Raw genomic sequence first — 20,265 nt, 5'->3', positions numbered from 1 at the left:
ATGGCAGATCAAAGGAGTGCTACAGGTATGTTTTACTTCAACCTGAGCAAACTTTTTTTTTTTGGTGAGGTAATCAGGGGTTAAGTGACTTTCCCAGGGTTACACAGCTAGTTAAGTGTCAAGTGTCTAAGGCTGCATTTGAACTCAGGTCCTCCTGACTCCAGGGCCAGTGTTCTGTCCGTCGCACTACCTAGCTGCCCCCATGATCAAAGCTTTTGACAAAAGTCATGCCATTCTTTTGGAGGTAAATAGAGGTGGGTAGTGGGTTTTGTTGGAGATTCAACAGCCAGTCTCCCAAGTCATCAATGGTGGCTCAGTGTCAACCTGGAAGGCAGTCGCTAGTGAAGTGCTTGGCATCTTTATCAACGACATGGAAAAAGGCATAGATGATGCAAAGCTCTGAGGATGGGTGACAAAGTTGGGATTCAGAAAGATCCAGCCAAACTGACCAGTGAGAATCTAGTAACAGGAGTCAATGTAAAGTCTTACATGGGTTAAAAAAATCAATATCACAGGTATAAATAAGGTGGGAAGTACGGCTAGCAAGCAATTTGTCTTCAAAGGACATGGGGTTTTTAGTGCATCTCAAGTTCAATGAGGCAGGCAAAAAAGCCCAGCATACAAGACGAGGGAGGTGGTCAATATACTCTTATCAGCCCACATCCACAACAGGGTTTTCCAATGTAGGTGCTAACCAACTGACTGACAGCAGTGATGCCTCCCAACCAGACATCATGGCCAAGAGACAGGTTTCGGCACTGGCCCTATGACACCTGCTGTGTGACCTTGGGGAAGTCATCTCCCTTTTGGATTTAACTTCTGAGCCTATTTCCTCATCTGAAAATGAGGGTAATACTTGTACTACCTCACAGGGTTGCTGGGAAGAAATCCCTTTGTAAACTACTCAAAGAATTCATGATTTTTCTTCTGTGGGTCAAAATATAGAGCTCTCCTCTAAGCCTTAGTAGAGGGTTTTATGAACTGTTGTGTTCAAATCCATCTTGCATAAATGTGTACCTGACTGGTCTAGTTCTTGGCCAACACACACACAGTCTAGGGCTGGGGTGAAACAGAAAGAGCTTTGCCTTTCAAGTCAGAGACCTGAGCACCTTACAGCCCAGGTGACCTTCAGCAAAGCCCTCTCAGCCTCGGTTTTCCTGTCTCTAAAATGAGGAGGATGAACTGTACGGTCTCTGAGTTCCCACCCACTGCTAAACACTAAGCACAACTTAGTGCTGGGAATCAGCAGGCCTTCCTGGGTTCAAATGCCAGCTATTGTACTCATTAGCTATGTAATCATGGGGGAAAGGTATTGAAATTCTCTGGGACTCAGTTTCCTCATCTGTGAAATGGAAATAATAAAACTTGCACTATCTGTAAAGCTGAATATGGCAAAGAAAACGGAGTTATTAATTATAGTCCCAGGCCACGAACTCATCGGGTCACAGCTGCCGCTTTGAATCCCAGTGTCCTTCAAAGCTCAGATCAAACCCTCCATCCTATGGAAGACTTTTCCATATCCCTCCACCTGAGGGTGCCTCCCTCCCAAAATTACCTTTATTTATTTTTATAAATACATATGGAAAGCAGTGAGTTCAGAGTCAGAAAGACCCAAACTCAAGGCTCCATTTCTGACATCTACTGCCTATATGACCCTAGGCTAGTCCCCAAACTTCTCATTGTGTCCAGGAAGCAATCGAGAGCTACAAGGTGCAGAGAGGGGTTTCCTTTGATCGAAGGTCCTCCTAGGAACGCTCCCAATACGCTGATAAAACAAACCACAGACGTGCTCAAATAAAGACAACCCCAATCTTGGATGGATACATGCCGTCTCCCTTAAGAAGAATGGAATTATTATTATAATAATTATAATAATAAAATTATAATAACAATGCCCTAGAGGACAGGGACTGTTTCATTTCCATCTCTGTACTCCCAGCTCTTAACACATGCCTGGCTCACATAGGTACTTAATAGATGTTTGTTGATTGATTACCTGAAGCCTTTCCAGTTTGGTAGGGACCTGGCAGGGCTGAAGTCCCACTAAGAGAGTCTTAGCAAGCCCAGGATCCCAGCCTGTTTGGTGAAATCATCTGTGGCCATGAAGAATTCAGTCCACATGTGAGTTATTGTTGACTCTATGGTTCTGGCCCAGCTGAATGCTCAGGCCCGTGCAGCCTGGCTCCACTCCTCTCTACACAGAATCTCCTTTTCCCACATGGGATCCCAAGAAATCCAGACTCCTCCTAGGTAATCATCAACAAGCCAATCCCAGCAGCAGCTTCTTTGGTGGGATCCAACTGGGCCTCCCCCCCTTATCTGCGCCCCGCCAACAACTCTCCTCTGGTGTAAGGAGTCTCTTTACCACTCTCCCCCCAAAAAAGCTTCTATTTCCCCACAAACATTTATACAGTTACAGCCTTTAAAAAAAGCAGCAGTAGCCGAGGGAGGGGTGCCAAGATGGAGGAAAGGAGCTCTGCCCACGCTCGGTGTAAGGAGAAAATCAGAGGACAGACTTGTCTCAAGCCATGTTAGCCCAGAGGCAGAATGGAAGGAATTCAGACATATTCACTGAGCCAACTCCAGGCCTCCTCTAACCTGACATGGGGACAGACGGACAGACAGAAATCTGGGTATGAGAAAGCCATTCTAAAGCATGACAAAAAAAAAAAGGCTTTTGGGCACTTACCTATGCTTTTCTAGCTCGTTGTGTGAAGACCTGTCCAGAGAAAAACAAACAAAAAACAGAAGTAAGTCTCGGGGCTCAGTGAATAATTGTGACCCAAACCAATCTGTATCTCGGCTGGTGAGGGCATTTGGTGGCCCAGGTGCCCTGCCCAGGGCCTCCCAGCTCGAGAGCAATGGCGACAGAGCTGAGAAATGGAGACACCGGAAGCCAGTCCCAGGCCAGCTTTCAGTGGGAGCTCAGCCTTGACGTTGGCAGGGAGGCATCTCAAAATCCCACAAATGCCACGTAGAAGCAGAGGGAGGAGAGCAGGAGAACTGGGCTCAGATCCCAGCTGAGACACTCACTGACTAGCTATGGGACCCCGGGCAAGTCCCTTTGGTCCTCTAAGACTCGGTTTCCTCATCTGTAAAATGGTGATAAGGATACTTATACTCTTCTCCTTCACAAGGCTGATGAGAGTCAAAAGAACACTAGCACTGGGGTCAAAAGACAAGGGTTCAAATCCTGTCTTTGTCACTTACTGCCTGTGTGACCCTAGGCAAGGGGTCTCAGTTTCCTCATCTGTAAAATGATGGAATTAGATTAGGTGGCTTCTGAGGGCCCTTCCGGTTCTAGCTTTTGCTGAGGGCTGGGTCTGATTTACTTGCAACCCGGCACAGGCCTTGGCATAGCATAGGCACTTATTCAACTGCTTGCTGTTGATTGCAAACCTCCAAGTGCAACAGCAACAGGAATGATTAACGGTAATGTCACAATAGGCGCACATACAGCTGAATTATACTATTAGTAATATTAACAATCCTTTGTACTTACTACTTTCAGGGCTTTGAGCAATCCCTTTGTCTCTAGGCCTCAGTTTCCTTACCTGTAAAATAGGTAGCCTCTCCAAAGCCTCTTGTTGCTCTAAATCCTGTAACAGGCCCAAGACCCCAGTGCCCAGCTAGGGCTAGAACTCGGCTTTCTGGCTCCTATTCCTAGCTCTTGGTGATGGCGGGGTCAAGCCTGGCCGGCTACCAGGCCACGAGGCGCCCACTCACCCAGCTTGGACATCCTCCGGGTCATAGGAAGAGGATGGCCTACAAGCTCTCTTGAGTCCACCCAGCTGTGAAGTTTCAGGAATCCATCAAGCCCCTATGCTCTAGGGCCTCATCTGCCAGGATTAACCCTTTCCCTGCACTGGAGGGCCCTTGCCCAACACTTTGTTTCATACTTCTCACACTTCTCTCACAGTATTTACAATAATAAGGTCTTTTTGTCTGTCTCATCCTCCAACTAAAACGTGATTCCCTGAGGATAGGCGCTCACTCCTGGCACTGTATTCTGTATACAGCAGATGCTTATTCAATGCCTGTTGCTATGACAGCTCTTCCCACACAAACCCACACTCTTGGGCCTGACATTCAAGGCCTTTCACAATGTGGCTGAAGCCTGTCTCCACCCTGATTTCCTACAGCTCCCTATCACACACATTCCCACCCCTACTCCTACCCTTAAGTTGTCTCCTCTTGGCCTCCCCTCCATCTGCTTCATTCCCACATGGTTCGTTCACCATTCTCCTACCTGAAATGCCCATTCTCCTTCTTTCCTTCTCTCCAAGGCTATCCTGGTCTTCAGGGACCAACTCAGTCCTGCTTCTTCCAGGAAGCCTTCCTTGAGAGGAACAACCCACAGGAATTTCTCCCTTTCTCCGTTTTCCAGGAGAACTCCCTCAGGCCCTGCAGTGGTAATTAATGGCTCTGTGTGCAAGAGAAGCTTCGTCTTTCGGCACACAACTCCCAGAGGGGACCAGCTGTGTCCTCTTCTCTTTTCCTTAGCTTTCTCCTCCCATCCCTCTCATGACCTAAGGAAAGCCTGAGCAAACACCAAGAGGACGTGACAATTAGGAACAGTAGCCATAGCAGGCCCTACATTCAGGGCTTTCCCATCCATACTTTATCTGATCTTCACCATAATTCTCCAAAGCTGGCAAGACATTTTATTTATTTTTTTACTTTTTTGCTACCAGGGGTGAGTGACTTGCCCAGAGTCACCCAGCTGGTAAGTGTCAAGTGTCTGAGGCTGGATTTGAACTCAGGTCCTCCTGACTCCAAGGCTGGAGCTCTATAAGACATTTTAAAAATGAAGAAACAGGGGCAGGAGGAGGTTTCAACCAAGCAGCACTAGCATGCCAGAGTGAAGGCCTCCTGACCCACCATTCATGGTTCTGTTCACTCCCTAGGCCAGGGTGGCCACGTTCTGGTCTCCTTCACAGACTGTGACTCGTTTCCTTTCCTTTCTCTACCAAACACACACTCTTCAAGAAGGATTCTCAATCCCAGAACTACAGACCATCAGGTGCCAGAGAAACCTGGAAGATCTTCCAGTTCAATCACCCCCTCCATAGCAACATGTTTTTTCCGACACAGTAGTGCCCCCTTTCAACACCCCGAGACCAGAATTCTCTGCTGCTGACCACACTCCCTTGTTCCATCCACAACCTCCTTCCCTTTGAGACAAGAGCCTAGAAAAAAAGGAGGGGAAGAAAACCCCTGGCCATCTTGGACCGCCCAAAGGCTAACAACAACAGCTAGCCTTCCGTCACATACCCACTGCAGCCAAGTTTGTCGAGAGGTGCTGGACTCCAGGTGTGCAACACTGCATACACTGTCAGGCTCAGGTGACATGTTGGTTAGCCTTGCTAACTAATTTCAAACTAGCGCAACGGATATACCCAAAGTCAGGAAGACCCGAGTTGCAATCCAGCCCCAGACACTTACTATGTGACCTTGGGTGAGTCACTTCATCTCTCGTTGCCTCAGTTTCCTCAACTGTGATATGGGGACAATAAGAGCACCTACCTTCCAGGGTCCCTGTGAGGATCAAGTGAGAATATCTGTAAAGCACTTGCAGACCTTTGAACGTTAACATAAGTGCTAGCTACTCTTTCTTTTTTTAAATTCTTTTTCTTTTTTTATTTTCGGCACAAAGGATTTATCTGTAAATAAAAGTGATGTGAAAATAAAAGATATCAATAAAAAATTATTTAGAGACTTGAGGGTGGGGCAGAACATGGTCTACCTCGTGAGGGGTGCACCCCATTTTACTTGGTAACTTCTGAGACTAACTGACCAATGAGCATTTATTGAGCACCTCCTGTAACTGGGGACTTGCACCAGGCCAGCGGGAGCTAGAGATATGTAAGGAGGCAGAAGCCTGGCTATGAGTCCCATCCTGGCTGCCCACTGGCCACAGGCATACCCCTTTTCCCTCAATTTCTTCATCTGTCAAATGGGAGCAATAATATTTATACTCCCTGGCTCACCGAGGTATTGCATGGAAAGCATAAACTGAATAATCAATAAGTTATCATCATCATTATTACCATCCTTGATAAACTCTGAAGTGCTGCAGGAATAGGAACTGTCATGAGGTGCAGCCCCTACCTACCCTTGGGGACTTCATGGTCTGACAGGGGAGAAAGGTCAAGGCACCAAAGTAACTAACCACGAGAAGCAGCATATAATTAGCAGCACATACAGAAAACCCTATGAGTGCAGGGCAAGAGAGATCTCTATGGGCTGAGGTGGTCAGGGAAGGCTTCCTGGGGGAGGAGAAACTTGACCAGGGCCCTGAAGGTTAGGAAGAATTTCAATAAGTCAAGAGGAAGTGAGAGGGGCACTGTGGGGAAATTGTAGCTATTTTAATCTGACTTTTCTGCCTTCACAAATCACTTGTCCATTCAGCCTTCATGGGGGTCCAGACTGGAAACTTCACCTAAAACATTTCATCCTAAAGCAATGGAAGCTGACTCCTCCCCCTGCAGGCACGTGAGTTGGTCCCCAGGCAGCCCCAAACATGTCCCAGATAGCCGTCTCTCCTTACTGAAAAAATCTACTAGAAAAGGAGATTGTATTATTTAGAGAACATTAGAGCTGCAGAGGCCACTGAGTTTACCCCATATCACTTCACATATAGCGAAGGCCTTAACAGGGAAACTGGATTCAAATCGTTTGAGAACAGTCTCCTGATTCCTAGGCCAGAACTCTTTCTACCAACAGGAAGAGCTCATATTGGAGGCAGAGTGGACGGTGTAATGACTACTGGCTTTGAAGGTGAGGACACAGGCCCCATCCCTTGTTTAGCCAGCATTCGAAAAGCACAGAGCCTGGTGCCTGGCACACAGTAGGGTCTTCATTAATGCTTCCTTCTTTCCCTTCTCTGGCCCGCTTTCCTCCTCTGTACAGTGCTAAGGAGAACTAGACCCCCTTCTAGCTGTCCGCTTTAGGACCATAAGCACATCTGAGCCCGAGACAACCTTGGAGTGAGAGCAGGAGTCATCATCCTCACTTTACAGATGAGGGAAACTAAGGCACCCAGAGAGGAAGTGACTTTCCAAAGGGCACACAACTGCTGAGTGGCAGGGCAGGGATCTGAACCTATGCCCCCTGACTTCAAATCTACTGCCCTTTCTGTTAGACCCTGATGCCCAGCCAAAGATGCTGTGACACAGAGCCCCACGGAGCCCTTGTACCTTGGGGCTCCCCACATCAGAAGCTATAAGCAATAGGAACAATACAAAGAGAGTTAGGTTTGGAAATAGGAGACTTGTTAGAGTTGGTAGTGGCAAGACCTTGGAAAAGTCCTTTCCCTTCCTCTGGGCCTCAGTTTCCTTGGCCATAAATCAAGCGGCTGGACCTAAGGGCCCTTCCAGTTGGGACATTCTATCAGGTGGCCCGGTGACTGGGCCTGGAGTCAGGAAGACCAGAGTTCAAATTCAGCCTGAGACATTTCCTAGCTGTGTAACCACTACAGATAAAAAATAAAAAAACACACAAAAACACACACACATAAAAACTTGTTTGCCTCAGTTTCCTCAACTGTAAAATGGGGATAATAAAAGCACCTATTTCCCAGAATTATTGTGAGGATAAGATGAGGCAATACTTGTAAAGTGCTCAGCACAGTGTCAGGCACACAGTAGGAATTATATAAATGCTTGATGTAATAATAAATATAACACAAATATAATTATTCTAGTTTATTGTTGTTATTGTTGTAGTTATGAAGAATCCCCGACAGGCCAATCCTGCCCTATAGCTCCCCACCCGCTGCCATTTCTTGCCCAGCCAGTACCAGGGCATCCCCACGCTGCCGATGGGAACTCTATCCTATCTGCCTTCCTGCTCTCCTTGGAGCAGGCTGTGCTGGTGGGACAAGCAGTGTTTCTTGTGGTACAAGCAGAGCTGCCTCCGCAAGGGGCCGTCGTCCTCTTGGCCTTCCCTCCACCCCTTTTCAGAAAACAGAAACTTAGTGGAGGGGGAGGTGGTTTACAGTCATCATGACGTGGGGCCCGGAAATAGAACTGACCATCACGGTTATCTAGCAGCTGCAGAAGGAGCCCTGGTTGTCAGAACTCATTCAATTTCAATTTCTTGAGAAATGACTCGATTTCTATTCCTCACTTCTGTCAAACCTGGCCTGCCTCCCTCCTAGTTTCCTTCCCACCCCCCAAATCTGAACAAACAACAACAACTCAGGTTTCTATAGCGCTAATTTAAGGTTTACAGAGCATAAACAGGTGGCAGAAATATTATGCTCCCCATTTAACAGATGGGGAAACTGAGGCTTAGCGGTTCAGGGAATTGCCACGGAAGCATTGTGATACAATGGGGAAGGTGTTAGATTTGGAGTCTCAGGACCTGGGTTCAAATCCCTTGATTTGCCACTTACTACCTGTGTGACTTTGGAAAAATCACTCAATCTCTCTCTGGGTCTCAGTTTCCTCTTTTGGAAAACGAGAGGGTTGGATGAAATGCTCTCGAAAGTTTCTTTCACTTCTAAATCTAAGTTCCTCTGATCCATCTTCATACAGCTACTCTTAAGACTGGGATTAGAAGTCAGGGGTTCCCCTGGCTCCATATCTAACAGCCTCCCCACCCTGCGCCATGCTGCTTCTGGATGGACAGAGCTGCCTCACCCTAATTTTCAGAGCTCACAGAACTGTACCTACCAAACACTCGGACATCCACAACAGTTCCACCTCATTGGCAACTCATGGCATTGTGGGAAAACATGGAGGGAAAGCTGTACTGGAGGTAGAGTCCTGGGTTCAAATCCCAGCCCCGGATGAATTCTTTGACCTCGAATAAGTTGCTTCTTTTCCCTCAGCCTTAGTTTCTCCATGGGTAAAATAAAAGAGTTGGATGAAGTGACCTCTAAGAGCTCCTTCAGTTCTGACGTTCTGTGTTCTAAGGTCTCTCTTAGGAGGCCTCTCTGAAATAACCAATAGCACTCCCTCCTTCCACCCTGATCCAATTTCTGAGCGCCTCTCTCCTCTGCTAACATAGGCTCACATCTGAACACCAGTCACATGGTTTTATAGCTAAGGCACAATCTACGCCAACACCCTCAGGTGGGGAAACTGAGGTGCACTGTGGGGAAGCGATTTGCCCAAGGTCATGTAAATGAGTCAGTAGCAAATCCATGACTCAAACCCAAGGCTCCCAACTTCCTATACCTGGGCTCTTCTGACTATCCTTGGTTTATCTGAAAGTTTTAAAACTTTCAGAAGTTCATAATATGCATTTGACACTTACTAGCTGTGTGACCCTGGGCAAGTCACTTAACCTTGATGCCTCACCAAAAAAAAAAAGTTTAATAATATAGGACACAGGTATTACTAGAAGACTCCAACCAGGGAACCAGGAGAGAATTGTTTCATCTCAATGCTCCAACCTCATCCAGGAGCCCTGATTCATTTGCTTCTCACCTATGGCTTCATTCATTAGGGAAACATCAAGGTGAAATAAAACAACAGTAAGATCAGCTGGGGTCAATGGACCTGGGTTCAAGTCTTGCCTTTTCCATTTACTACCCGTGTGACTTGGCTCAGGTCCCTTCACTTCTCCGGACCTCAGTTTCCTTTCTGTAAAGTCACAGAATCTCAGCCTTTAAAGGGAACCAGCCACCTAGTCCCACCCACACCTATACATCTATCCTCAACACCATCTAAAATGGCCGAACATCCAGTCTTTGCTTAAAGGCTTCCAGTGAGAAGGAACTTTTTAACTCCCTCAAGACCTCTGAGCCCACCTTTGGACAGCCAGTTTTGCCCAATAGGAAGCCTCGATTTGCCTTCCACTCTCCTATTTCTGCCCTTTGGAGCCAACCAGGAGAAGCTGAATCCCTTTCCTGATCACAATGAGACGGCTCACATGCCCACTCACTTCTCTCTTCCCAGGTCCTTCCATTGAAGTTTACATGGAACAAATTCGAGGCCCTCCCCATCCTAGCTGGCCTCCTCTGAACATTCGCACCAGTAAAAGAGAAATGTGGGGAAAGTTTTCATAAAGACATAGCGTAAGCAATAATTGATATGCACTGATCTCTAAGGTTTCTTCCAGCTTTAAATCCTAGCATTTGAAAAGCCATCAAGTTTTTAAGCTGATCTTCAATCAATATACATGAAAATCACTTGCCCCTACCCCGGCAAGTGACTTGGCCAAGGTCATACAATAAAGCAGTAACAGAACCAGGCTTCTACCCTGGGTCTCTTGACTGCCTGTCCAGGCTTCTTTCTACTTCTCTTAGTTTATCCAAATCCTAGGGATTCCTCTAGCCTGACTCGCTCTGCCTGCCCCAGCCTTTCCCTCTTTAACCTTCACTGTTGTTCAGTTGTTTCAATCATATCTGACTCTTTGTGGTCCCATTTGGGGTTTTCTTGGCAAAGACACTGGAGTGGTTTGCCATTTTCTTCTCCAGCTCATTTTACAGATGAGGAAATTGAGGCAAATGGGGTTAAGTGACTTGGTCAGGGTCACACAGCTAGTAAAGGTTTCAAACATTTAAAGTCAGGTTGTCCTGACTCCAGGCTGGGTATTATATCCACTGCGCCACCTAGCTGCCAGTCTTTAACCTACCCTGCTTAATTAAATAATATTCCTACCACACAGCTATGATATCATTAAGGCAGGTATCATAAGCCTGACTCCAGGCCCTGAGATCATTTCTTTCTTTCTCTGTCTCTTACCTGTTTTATTGTTATTTAAATGTCTTTTAAATTGTGCCTTAAAAGACAACAACAAACCAATCATTTCTCCATTCAGACCAGTCCCCAACATCGAACCTGTTCCTGCAAAGCAGAACAGTTAAACAGAACTAAAAAAGCAAGCAGAGCCTGAAAAGGGGTAACTTTCGGTACCTAGAGGCCCCCCCAGATCTCTAACGAAGGGAGAGATACGCATTTTATTTCCTCTTTTTCCTGAGCCAAGCTTAGCTGCTGCCTTTTCATTGTTCTGATTTACACGCGGTTATCACTGTCCCTCCTCCCTCCTGAGCCCCACATGCCCCAACTCAACTGTCCTACTGTACGCCCTCAAGGCTACGTGCAGGGAGGCAGCCTGACAGAACTGGAGGAAATGCCCACTCTTGAGCAACCTGGAATAGCCACTAGCCAGGCTTTCATCATCCTATGTCCAGGAGTCACAGTCCACCCCACACCGGCTACATATTTCCTGTCCCAGTATGGCCCAACTCCTGGGCCTGGCCATTTGAGGCTAGAGCGCGGGCCCATCCGACTCTTCCAGCTGAATGTCTCCCTGCCTCTTCACAATCCTACTGCTCTCCCCACACCGGATCACAGACAGAGCTGCAACCCCTTCATTCTGCTGGCAGATGAGGCAACGGAGGGCCAAAGGAGGGAAGTGACTTGCCCACAGTCACTCAGGGAACAAGCAGCTGAGGCAGAATTCAAACCCAGGTCGTCAGACCATGTGCTTGACGCTCTGTCCCCTACACTGCACAGGATTTGAGGTGATCAGAGTTGGAAGGGACCTCAGGTACCCTCTAACCTAACCACGTCATTTTATGAATGGGGGAAGCAGAGACCAAGAGTCACAATGTGAACAGTCTAAGATTCTACGCAGGCAGGAGCAGGACCCAGGTTCCTTCAGTCCCAGGCCTATGCTCCTTCTACTACACTCTCGAGTCCAATTCTACTTTCTCTGCCCATCTAGATCCTACACTCATTTATTCTGCAACAGCCTCCTAACTAGTAGCCTCTCTTCCTCCCTCTCCAAACCACCTTGCACATACTCAGAAGAGGAAGCTTCTTAACACGAGACCATATCACCACTCTACTCAAAAACCTTCAGAACAAGCAGAAACTGCCATCCATTCAAGGCCCTTCACGTTTAGCCTCCAACCTATCAGTTTGGCCCTCTCACACCCTTCCCACATTCTTTGTTTCAACTAAAATGACCTGTTGCCTAGCCCAGGAATGGGGAGCCTGTAGCTTCCAGACCACTTGGAAGTTTGGATTCCATCAAAGGGCCACACTCGAGGACCTAGAGGGCCACATGTGGCCTCAAGGCCGCAGGTTCCCCACCCCTGGGCTAGCCTCTTCTCCTGTCTTTTTCTGTCTCTTTTCTTGCCCCTATGAATGGGAAGACTGTCGACCTAACCTACTTCCAAATCTTAGGTTTCCTGAAAACTCCCTTCTTCCAGGTCCACCTCATTCATGAAATCTTTCCTTGTACCACCAGCAGCAGCAGCTAACATTCATAGGGTGCCTTCTATGTGCCACGCATGGTGCTAAGCACTTCACAAATATGATCTCATTTGGTTCTCACAACAGGCCTGAGAGATACATGCTATTCTTATCCCCATTATACAGAGGAGGAAACTGAGGCAAATAAGGTTAAGGGACCTGCCCACGGTTACACAGCTAGTAAGTGTCTGAGGCTCTATTTGAACTCAGGTCTCCCTGATTCCAGGCCCAGCGCTCAATCCACTTTGACACCTTCCAACTTCTCACGGCTCTTGTCACCAGGGCCTCTCTCTTCGCATCACCTCTCAGTTTCACTTCACTCATATGTCTTGTCCTATGCATCTCCTTCCTCAACGTTAGACTGTAAGCTCTCTGAAGGCAGGGCCTGTGTGGGAGTTAAGTCTGTCTCCTCAGGGCCTACCACAGACCCCTGCTCATAGTAGGGACTAGGTACATGTTTGTTGAGGCACCTTCCATGCCTGGCTTAAGCACCACCCTTTTCCAAGAGACCTTTCTTGATCAGACCAGACCAACCCACCCCACCATCCACGGCTCTTCCTTCTCTGAGCTCCCTGGACACTTGCAGAGATTTGGGACCAGACTGTGCTTGAATTATTTTATTGGTCCAAGTTCTGTCCCTCAAGCTGGTTCAAGAAAATTGCATGAGGGAAGAGAGCAGGCCTATCTCTCATGCCTAACTTGTCCACCCACCCAACCGAGCACAGGGATAGGCACACTGTCACTGAAGAGGAAAGACACATACTGGGGAACAAGACCAAGGTTGAGGAGAGTTCCGAATTACCAAATGCCGTGAATCATCTTCCCTCAAGCTCTATCAGCAGAAGAGCCTGGAAGACCCCAGACCTGGCCCTACAAGGAAGCCAACCTTGCTAAGCACCTATTCCCTCCCATTATAGCTTGGGAGCAGGGCCAGAAAATGGGCTCCTACCCAAAGGAGTGGTCCCTCAGGGGAGCGGAGAGGTATCACAGACATGGAGTCAAAAGCCCTACCCTCTCTTCCTGCCCCAACACTGAACTATCTGGGTGCCAGAAAGCCAAATCAGTTCATTGAGATTCAGTTTCCTCATCTGTAAAACGGGGATAGTAAACTGTGAGGAAAGCACTAGTGAGCCTACCTTAAAGTGTTATGGAAACGGGAGACATTGCTAGGATTCCTTATTGGTCACATGTTTACCACTTTCTGGGGTTTTCTGAGCTTTGTTCTTGTGAAAGAGAAAGTTGAAAAGCTGGGGATAGAAGGGCCTGGCCCGGCAATGGGCAGGACAGCAAGATCCCTCCTATGCGCTGCAGCAAAAAACTTAACCTCACCCCAAGAGCTGGAAGGATCTTGAGGGCACAGAATGGCAAAACAGGAGGGGGCTTCTGAGACTACGGAGTCTAACCTGATCATTTTATAGGCAAGGGGAGCCCAGGAAGCCCCAAGATGTGAAATGACAACAGACTGCAGAAGGAGGGATTCAGATCCAGGTCTCCTTACCTGCCCCCCTCCCCGGACCCTGGCACACTACCTCTCCTCTGGGCCTACAGAGTGGGGAGGGTTCTTGGATATCACCTGGCCCACCACCCTCACTTTGTCCTTGCAGGACTTTGCGGGCACCTCTCACAGGCACAGAGTGCTCATGTATCGATGAAGACCTAAATATGAATCATTTGTGGCTTTTAGCATGTGGGAACCCTGGTTCCCGGAGAGCTGCAGCCACCGCAAAGACCCACGGTGCATGGGGGAGACGCCAAGGAGACTCACAGAATCCAATCTGTATGCAGTTGTTTGCTTTTGTTGTGGTGGTGTTTTTTAAATCATCTGACCACACGAGAAGAGCAGGAGATGGGAGAGCTGCGATGGGCAGAAAGTCTGGAGATCGGGGATGAAAAAGGCCCACTCTGGTGGACGTCACCACACTGCCCAGCCGGTAAAGCTTGGAATTCTGCTGCCTGTGACCGATGACAGATTGACTACCTCAAAACAGCTGCTGGGCACAAACACCCCCAACTTCTGCAAAGTACCAGGAAAGAGAAAGCCAAGGACGGACCGACAGGCAATGGTGGAGCAGCCCTGCCAACATGGACATCTTGCGCACGTGCACACAAGCATGCCTGCATGCGCGCACACACACACACCCACACCCTGCCCCACAATAAACAATACACACCATTGCCCTGCTTGCCTGGGCCCAAGGAACTGCCCTGCTCTAAGGCTGCCCCAAAGCCCAAAGCTCCCTTTCAGAGACTTCACCCACAGGCCCTATTCCAGTATCACTAACCCAAAGTGACCAATGAGTGCCCAGACCCCAGTTCCTAAATGAAAGCCAGGCTGCTCCGAGGGACCTTCCATGTGAACAAATAATAATAATATCACCAATAATAGCAGCTGGCATTTAAAGAGCCCTGAGTGCCTTACCAAGTTTTTCTCCCACTCATTTGTTCCTTGAAGTAACCTGGTGAGGCAGGTAATACAGGCATTACTAGCACCACCTTACAGATGAAGAGCCCAAGGTCACACAGCCAGTAGAACCTGAATTCCAAATCTAATGTGCCTTCCATGGTACCAAAGCTGCCTCCCACTAGAAAATATTCTCCCCACCCCCAAGCAGGGTGTCTCCACAAAGGAAGGCAAAGGGAAAGTCTTTCCCTTCCCTCTGTTTTAAACCATCTCCTCTATCCCCCATTCCCCCCCAGCACTTCCTCCTGCTCTCAAGAAGTTCTAGTTCAGTTCAGGGTCCACAGAACAGAAAAGGTCTGGGCTGGGACCTTGGTTTCAAATACATTCACAGGGTTTGGGGTTAGAAATAGAGATTTCCTACTCCTCACCTCTTGTAGCGCAGATGAGGAAACTGAGGCCTATAAAGGGGAAGTCCAAGGTCACACTGCTAGTTAAAAACAAGCCCAGGTCTAACACTAAGTTCAGTGGTCCATACTATACTGTCTGGTCTTGGCCCTTGGTAAAAACTCTGACCCTCTTTCAAAGCTTAATGAGGCTTTTTCTGGTGCCCTCCCCCCACCTTCCCCAGCTGCTGGAGCGTTCCCTTCCAAGGCTGTCTTGTCCTCTGCTTTTTTTTTTTAATATACCCGTATTTATGCACAGAAAACCTTCCCCGTTAGACTGAGAGTTCTTTGAAGGCAGGGACCATTTTGCTTGTCTTTGCTGGCCCAGGTGGTGCTAGCTAGTACAATTCCCAGACACACAGGAGGCCCTTAATAAATGCCCAATGAGTCCATCCTGAGGGCTGGTCCTTGCTTTTTCTTTCAGTCACACAGTTCTAACACCAATAAAGTTCGACGGCAGGGTGCTAAGCAGCCCTCGGAGGAGGGGGAAGGGTGGGTACTGACCAGGGAAGGAGGAGGTAGTTCTCAAGTCCCTCTGCTAGAAAGGATTTTCCTTCAGAAGGACAAGAACACAATTGCTTCCCCCTCCCCTTCTTTAGGAAGGGAAAGTAGAAGTATGCCGGAAAGTGCAGGGCTTAAGTACAATGAGCCCGAGGCCCGTTATTTGGCAACTGTAGGTGGTGCAGGAGAAAGGACCCGGAGGAGTTACCACGTAACAAGGAGCGGCCCCTTTAAGAGAATCTTCGGCACGTACACAGCGCTCTCTGGGCATGGTCTGCTTAGGCAAACAAAGCTAGGGCCCAGGGAGCCTCAGCCAGTGCCGAGCTGATCCGATCCGAGAGTTCGTCCGGCTCTGACTGGGGTTGGGGGGAGGGCACAGTTCGCACCCTCACTCAGCAGGAGCCGCTTTCCAATTAAAATCAAAGGTGGGGGTGGGGGCTGCCTATAGACTGGAACTCTCAAAAACCACTGTCCAGATGTGAAGTTTCTCCCTCAAAGGCAGACAGCAAACCTGGGATGGGTGGGAGAGAGAAGCCTGGGGAGTCCAGGAGGAGGCACAGGTTCTAAGTCGCAGCACATATAAACCTGCATGACCTTGGGCACGTCCCTTCCCCCTCTCTGAGACTCCGTTTCCCTATCCCTGAAAGGAGGGGGATTGGACTTGGTGGCTGGGGCTCTTTCAGCTCAAGAGACTGGCTGACCAAGTTCCACTGGCGCATCTGGTATCATGGGGGAGGTCGGTCAGTCCACAACACGTTTTAAGCGCTTACTACGTGCCAGGCACTGTACTGAGAGTACAAAGAAAGGTAGAAAGCATTTCTTTTCCAGACCCTTGGGAGTAGGGGAAGGAATTATATGTGTGTGCTAGTGGCTGTTTTTTAAAGTCCCCGAGCTGGAAAGTCATGGGGGTTGGGCTTCCACATGACTCTTCCTGCCTCAAAAACAAAACTAAGAAGTTTGGGGGGGGGGAGAAGTGTCCCAGGCAACCAAACCCCAGACCTCGCCCGCCCACCACCATCAGCGCTAGGAAGGGTGGGGTGGGCTGACATCCGTCCCCAGGCAGACGGACAGACAGACAGACACTGCTGCTGCGGGTGGGGGTGGGGGTTGAGCTGGGCAGCGAGGGGGAACAATCCAGGCTGCTGCTGCGGCTGCTGCTGGGTTATCGAGCCGGGCAGAGCCAAGGCAGAGAGAGGCTGTACGCGTGGCAGTGTTTATGTGCGAGATCAAAACAGAGCCGAGCCCAGCCCAGGCCAGGGGAAAAATGGCGACGGGATCTGGGGTTGGGGCCAGGTCCCCGAGATGGGTAGAAAGAGGCTGGGGGGAGGGGAACGGAGGGAGAGGGCAGGGCTCAGTTTCTCCGACTCCTGGTCCCAGCCTGGAAGCTCCTGGCCGAAGTGGTCCGAGCACCTGGAAGGGTGTGGGGGGTGGGGTGGGAGAGGAGGGGAGCTGGGTCTACACGGGTTGGGTGGAGTGGGTCCACAGATTTTTACCTGTTATTCTGAGATTTCCTGGCCAAGGCGGCCGTCTTTGTTTTTTTCCTGGAATACTCGCTGTCGAAGGGCAGCACCGACGCGTAGCCGTGTTCGGCTTCTGGGAACAAAGTCACACGCGTTAGGGGCCGGGGTGGAGTGGGGGGCGCAAGGGCGCGGTTCTCTCAGCCCCCAATCTTCCCACTCCACCCTTCCTACCCTATATCCTTCCCCAGCCTCAGGGCTTGGCTGACCGGCCGGATCAGGGCAGTTGAACCCGGATTTTAAAAAACAGACACCCCACAATATTTCTGCCCCCTCTCCCCCCTTCTCCCACAACTAGAGATTTCTTCCCGGGCCACGGGACCTTTTGCTGATGGGGTGGGCGCCAATAAGCATGTCCCAACCTTCCTGAGCTCTGTCTTTCGTAGGGTAGGGGTAACCGGCCATGGAGACCAAGGGCTAAACTAGGAAGGGGACTGTCTGGCCCTCGGTGGGGGAGGGGGGCAGGCAGGAGGCAATGTAACTCGCTCTTAACTGTAACAGCCAGACGCCGTAATAGACAAGGGAAGTCAATGCCACGGCCACAGTCACCGAGCGCCCCTCCCTCCTCCCAGCGTCGGTCAGCTACAGAGACACAGAGACTGAGAGACCCAGAGGCAGATAGGAAATCAAGAGAAAAGACACGGGGGAGAGACACACCGAGACGTGACACGGAGACCCAGGCAGGGAGGCTGTTTTTTCCAGAGGGGTTGCCTCTCTCTCGGGCCGAGACACTTCCACATTCTAGAAGCTCCAGTTTTCCTTTCGGTTGCTTTTTTGGTTTGTTTGTTTGGTTGGTTTTGCAACAAAGTATCCTTCCCCCGCCTCCCCTGGGCCCCTAAACCTCAGGTAGGATCCGTGCGCCTCGGAGCCAGAGAAACCGGGGGGAGACGGGGCTCCAGACAGGGAGGAGGGGGGAAAGAAAGGGCGTCCCCCGGGGGGGGGAGCAGCGTACAACAAAGAGAGAGGGGAGCGGAAAGGAAAGGAGGGGGGCTCTGGAAAAGAGTCAACTCTGGGAATACCTCGGTCTCTTCTCTCCAAGTACTCGGCTGCTTCCAGGAGGAGTAACAGAGAGTTCCACTCCATACTTTTGGTGCTCTGTCACTCACACCAGTCCCCCCCACCCACCCCCCCAGAGAAACCAGACGGCAAACACCCAGCCCCCCCCACCCTGGCTCTGGCTCCTCTCCCTGCCTATAGAGCAGACCCCCAAGCGCCCAACTGCACCGAGTTCACACACTCCAGCCTACTTCCAAGTCGCCTATACACCACCCTCTCGCTCCAGCCCTCAAATTGACACATAAGACCGATGGGCGGCTCGAGCAGCCAGTAGAAATCCACCGTTTGGGTTTGGGGGCGGGAACTAGGGGTGAGCGGGACCAATGGAAGCGGGCCGAACCCCCGAAGCTTGGGGAAGAGAATGTTGACAGATCTGAATCTCTCTTCCGATAGGCCGGCCGCGATAGTAACAATTTAGAAGCCGAAGCTTAGCAACAGCACGTGGTGGCCCAGCCCCCACGCTCTCTGAGTGGCCGTCGGGCTGCATATTAAGTAGGCGCTGGGCGATGATTGGTCGTGAGGAGGCTATGTAAAGTAGCGGAGAGCGGACCAATGGCTGGACGGGAGGGAGGCTGGCCAATGAGCTGGGCGGAGCGGACTGCGTTGTCGAGAGGAAAGGAAGCCTGGGCTGGTGGAGTGGCCTGGCCTAAACTGGCCTGTTAGAAGCTGGGATGAGACGTCTAGGGCCGAGGGGGAAGGCGGGGACTCGCGCTGCGGACACCGTTAGACCGAACTCCCCTACTGCCTTCTTGTCTCCAGGACTTGTGAAAGCAACAAGCCATCAGCTGGGACACCCGCCTTAAAAGACAGTCCCAGAGGCGAAAATGATGCTACAGGTGCTAGGCCTGGCCTTGGGGGAGGGGAGGCCCTTTTGTAGGTCACCTGGAGACAGGTCTGGACCCCTGGACACTTGCCTTCTAGTCCTACTTTTGTGGCTTGCGGTGGGCTCTCGGACAGAAAGCTTCCAGTTTCATTGGAACTTAGATATCGAGCTGGGAGGAATCTTGGTACTCACTTAGGGACCCCCCCCCCCGCCCCACTTTACAAAGTTGGAAACTGAGGAAGAGAAAGACCGAGTCGAGGTCATTACAGACAAGAGATAGCAGAGCCCAACTTAGAACCCAGGTCCCTAGATCTGAGATCTAGTCAATGCCTCTGTCCAACCAGGGGGATGGACCACATGGTCCCTAAGGTCCCTCACAGGTCTGCCATTCTCTGTTCTAGGGTCCCTAAGGCCAGCTCTAACATTGTGTTCTAAGGATCTCTGCCAGTTCTAGGGTTCTCTGTTCCAAGACCCCTTTTCAGCTCTGTCATTCTCTGGTCTGTGTTCTGAGGTCACCTAAAGTTCCAGCATTCCATGTTCTAAGGATCCCTAGCATGTTCATGTTCTTACATTCCATGGTTTACTTTCACTTAGTTCTTTTTGGAATGTTGCCGACCATGGATGGCTGTTCCTGTTGCTTGTGTGTTCCAAAGGTTGGGTTTAGTAGCATATGGGGGTGAAGTCAACAAGCATGTATCAAGCACCTACTATGTGCCAGGCACTAAGCTCGGCTCTGGGGGTACAAAAAAAAAGGCAAAAATCAAACTTGCCTTCAAGGATCTCACAGTCTAATGGAAGCGACAGCATCCAAAAGATTATGTACCAACAGGGTAAACACAGAATAAATTGAAGATAATCTCAGAGGGAAGGAATTAACATTGAGAAGACTGGAGAAAGGTGTAACATGGGACAAGCAGTGATGTTAGTCATTAACATCCTCCCTGAACCTTAGTTTTTTCATCTTTAAAATGGGGATAATGATGCATTATTTTACCTTAGAGAGTTAGATTGAGGAAAGTACTTTATCATCCATAGAGTACCATAGAATTGTGAGCTGTTGCAATTTTTAATCTCTACTAAGATCTTCCTCTGGCTCTGTTGCAGCATAGAGGTGATCCTGAGTTCTTCAAAACTATGCTGCTGGAAGAAAAGCTGTACCCAGCTGGAAAGACTTTGTGTGGGCCTGGCCTAGGTAAGTACAGAGAGGCCTAGTCATTAAAGGATGATGGATCTAGGGTATGGATATCTTCAGCCATAGCAGCTCATGAAGACCATCTACAAAGGCTTATAAAGAGGCAGCATCCATAGT

The 20,265-nt window shown here is 49.5% G+C and overlaps 1 protein-coding gene and 1 long non-coding RNA gene across 8 annotated transcripts in view; one reads left to right on the top strand and one right to left on the bottom strand.

Annotated features, from left to right (window-relative positions):
* The window catches only part of MXD4 (MAX dimerization protein 4), a 52,705-nt gene extending 34,515 nt beyond the window's left edge, over positions 1–18,190 (bottom strand). Inside the window, exons 1-3 of one of the 3 annotated variants that reach the window (XM_020992216.2) lie at positions 18,097–18,190; positions 17,054–17,153; positions 2,690–2,719 (exon numbers count right to left, since the gene is read on the bottom strand). In XM_020992216.2, the coding sequence (XP_020847875.1) occupies positions 2,690–2,719; positions 17,054–17,153; positions 18,097–18,160 (194 nt within the window). In that variant the 5' untranslated portion in view covers positions 18,161–18,190. Of the gene's footprint in view, positions 1–2,689; positions 2,720–17,053; positions 17,154–17,439; positions 17,580–18,096 lie in introns of those variants that run through there. The other 2 variants (XM_078148554.1, XM_020992217.2) reach the window with 2 other exon arrangements.
* A 282-nt stretch (positions 18,191–18,472) lies between these two features.
* Positions 18,473–20,265, top strand: part of LOC110212235 (uncharacterized) — a 45,866-nt gene continuing 44,073 nt past the window's right edge. Inside the window, exons 1-2 of one of the 5 annotated variants that reach the window (XR_002325613.2) lie at positions 18,473–18,969; positions 20,061–20,148. This is a non-coding gene — a long non-coding RNA (uncharacterized LOC110212235). The remainder of the gene's footprint in view (positions 18,970–20,060; positions 20,149–20,265) is intronic. The other 4 variants (XR_013484158.1, XR_013484159.1, XR_013484157.1 and 1 more) reach the window with 4 other exon arrangements.

This window comes from Phascolarctos cinereus, unplaced genomic scaffold, assembly GCF_003287225.1.
Source record: "Phascolarctos cinereus isolate Bilbo 61053 unplaced genomic scaffold, phaCin_HiC Scaffold_9;HRSCAF=440, whole genome shotgun sequence".
Taxonomy (NCBI): domain Eukaryota; kingdom Metazoa; phylum Chordata; class Mammalia; order Diprotodontia; family Phascolarctidae; genus Phascolarctos; species Phascolarctos cinereus.
The sequence above is the reverse complement of the archived record's forward strand: the minus strand, read 5'-3'. Positions and strand labels throughout refer to the sequence as shown.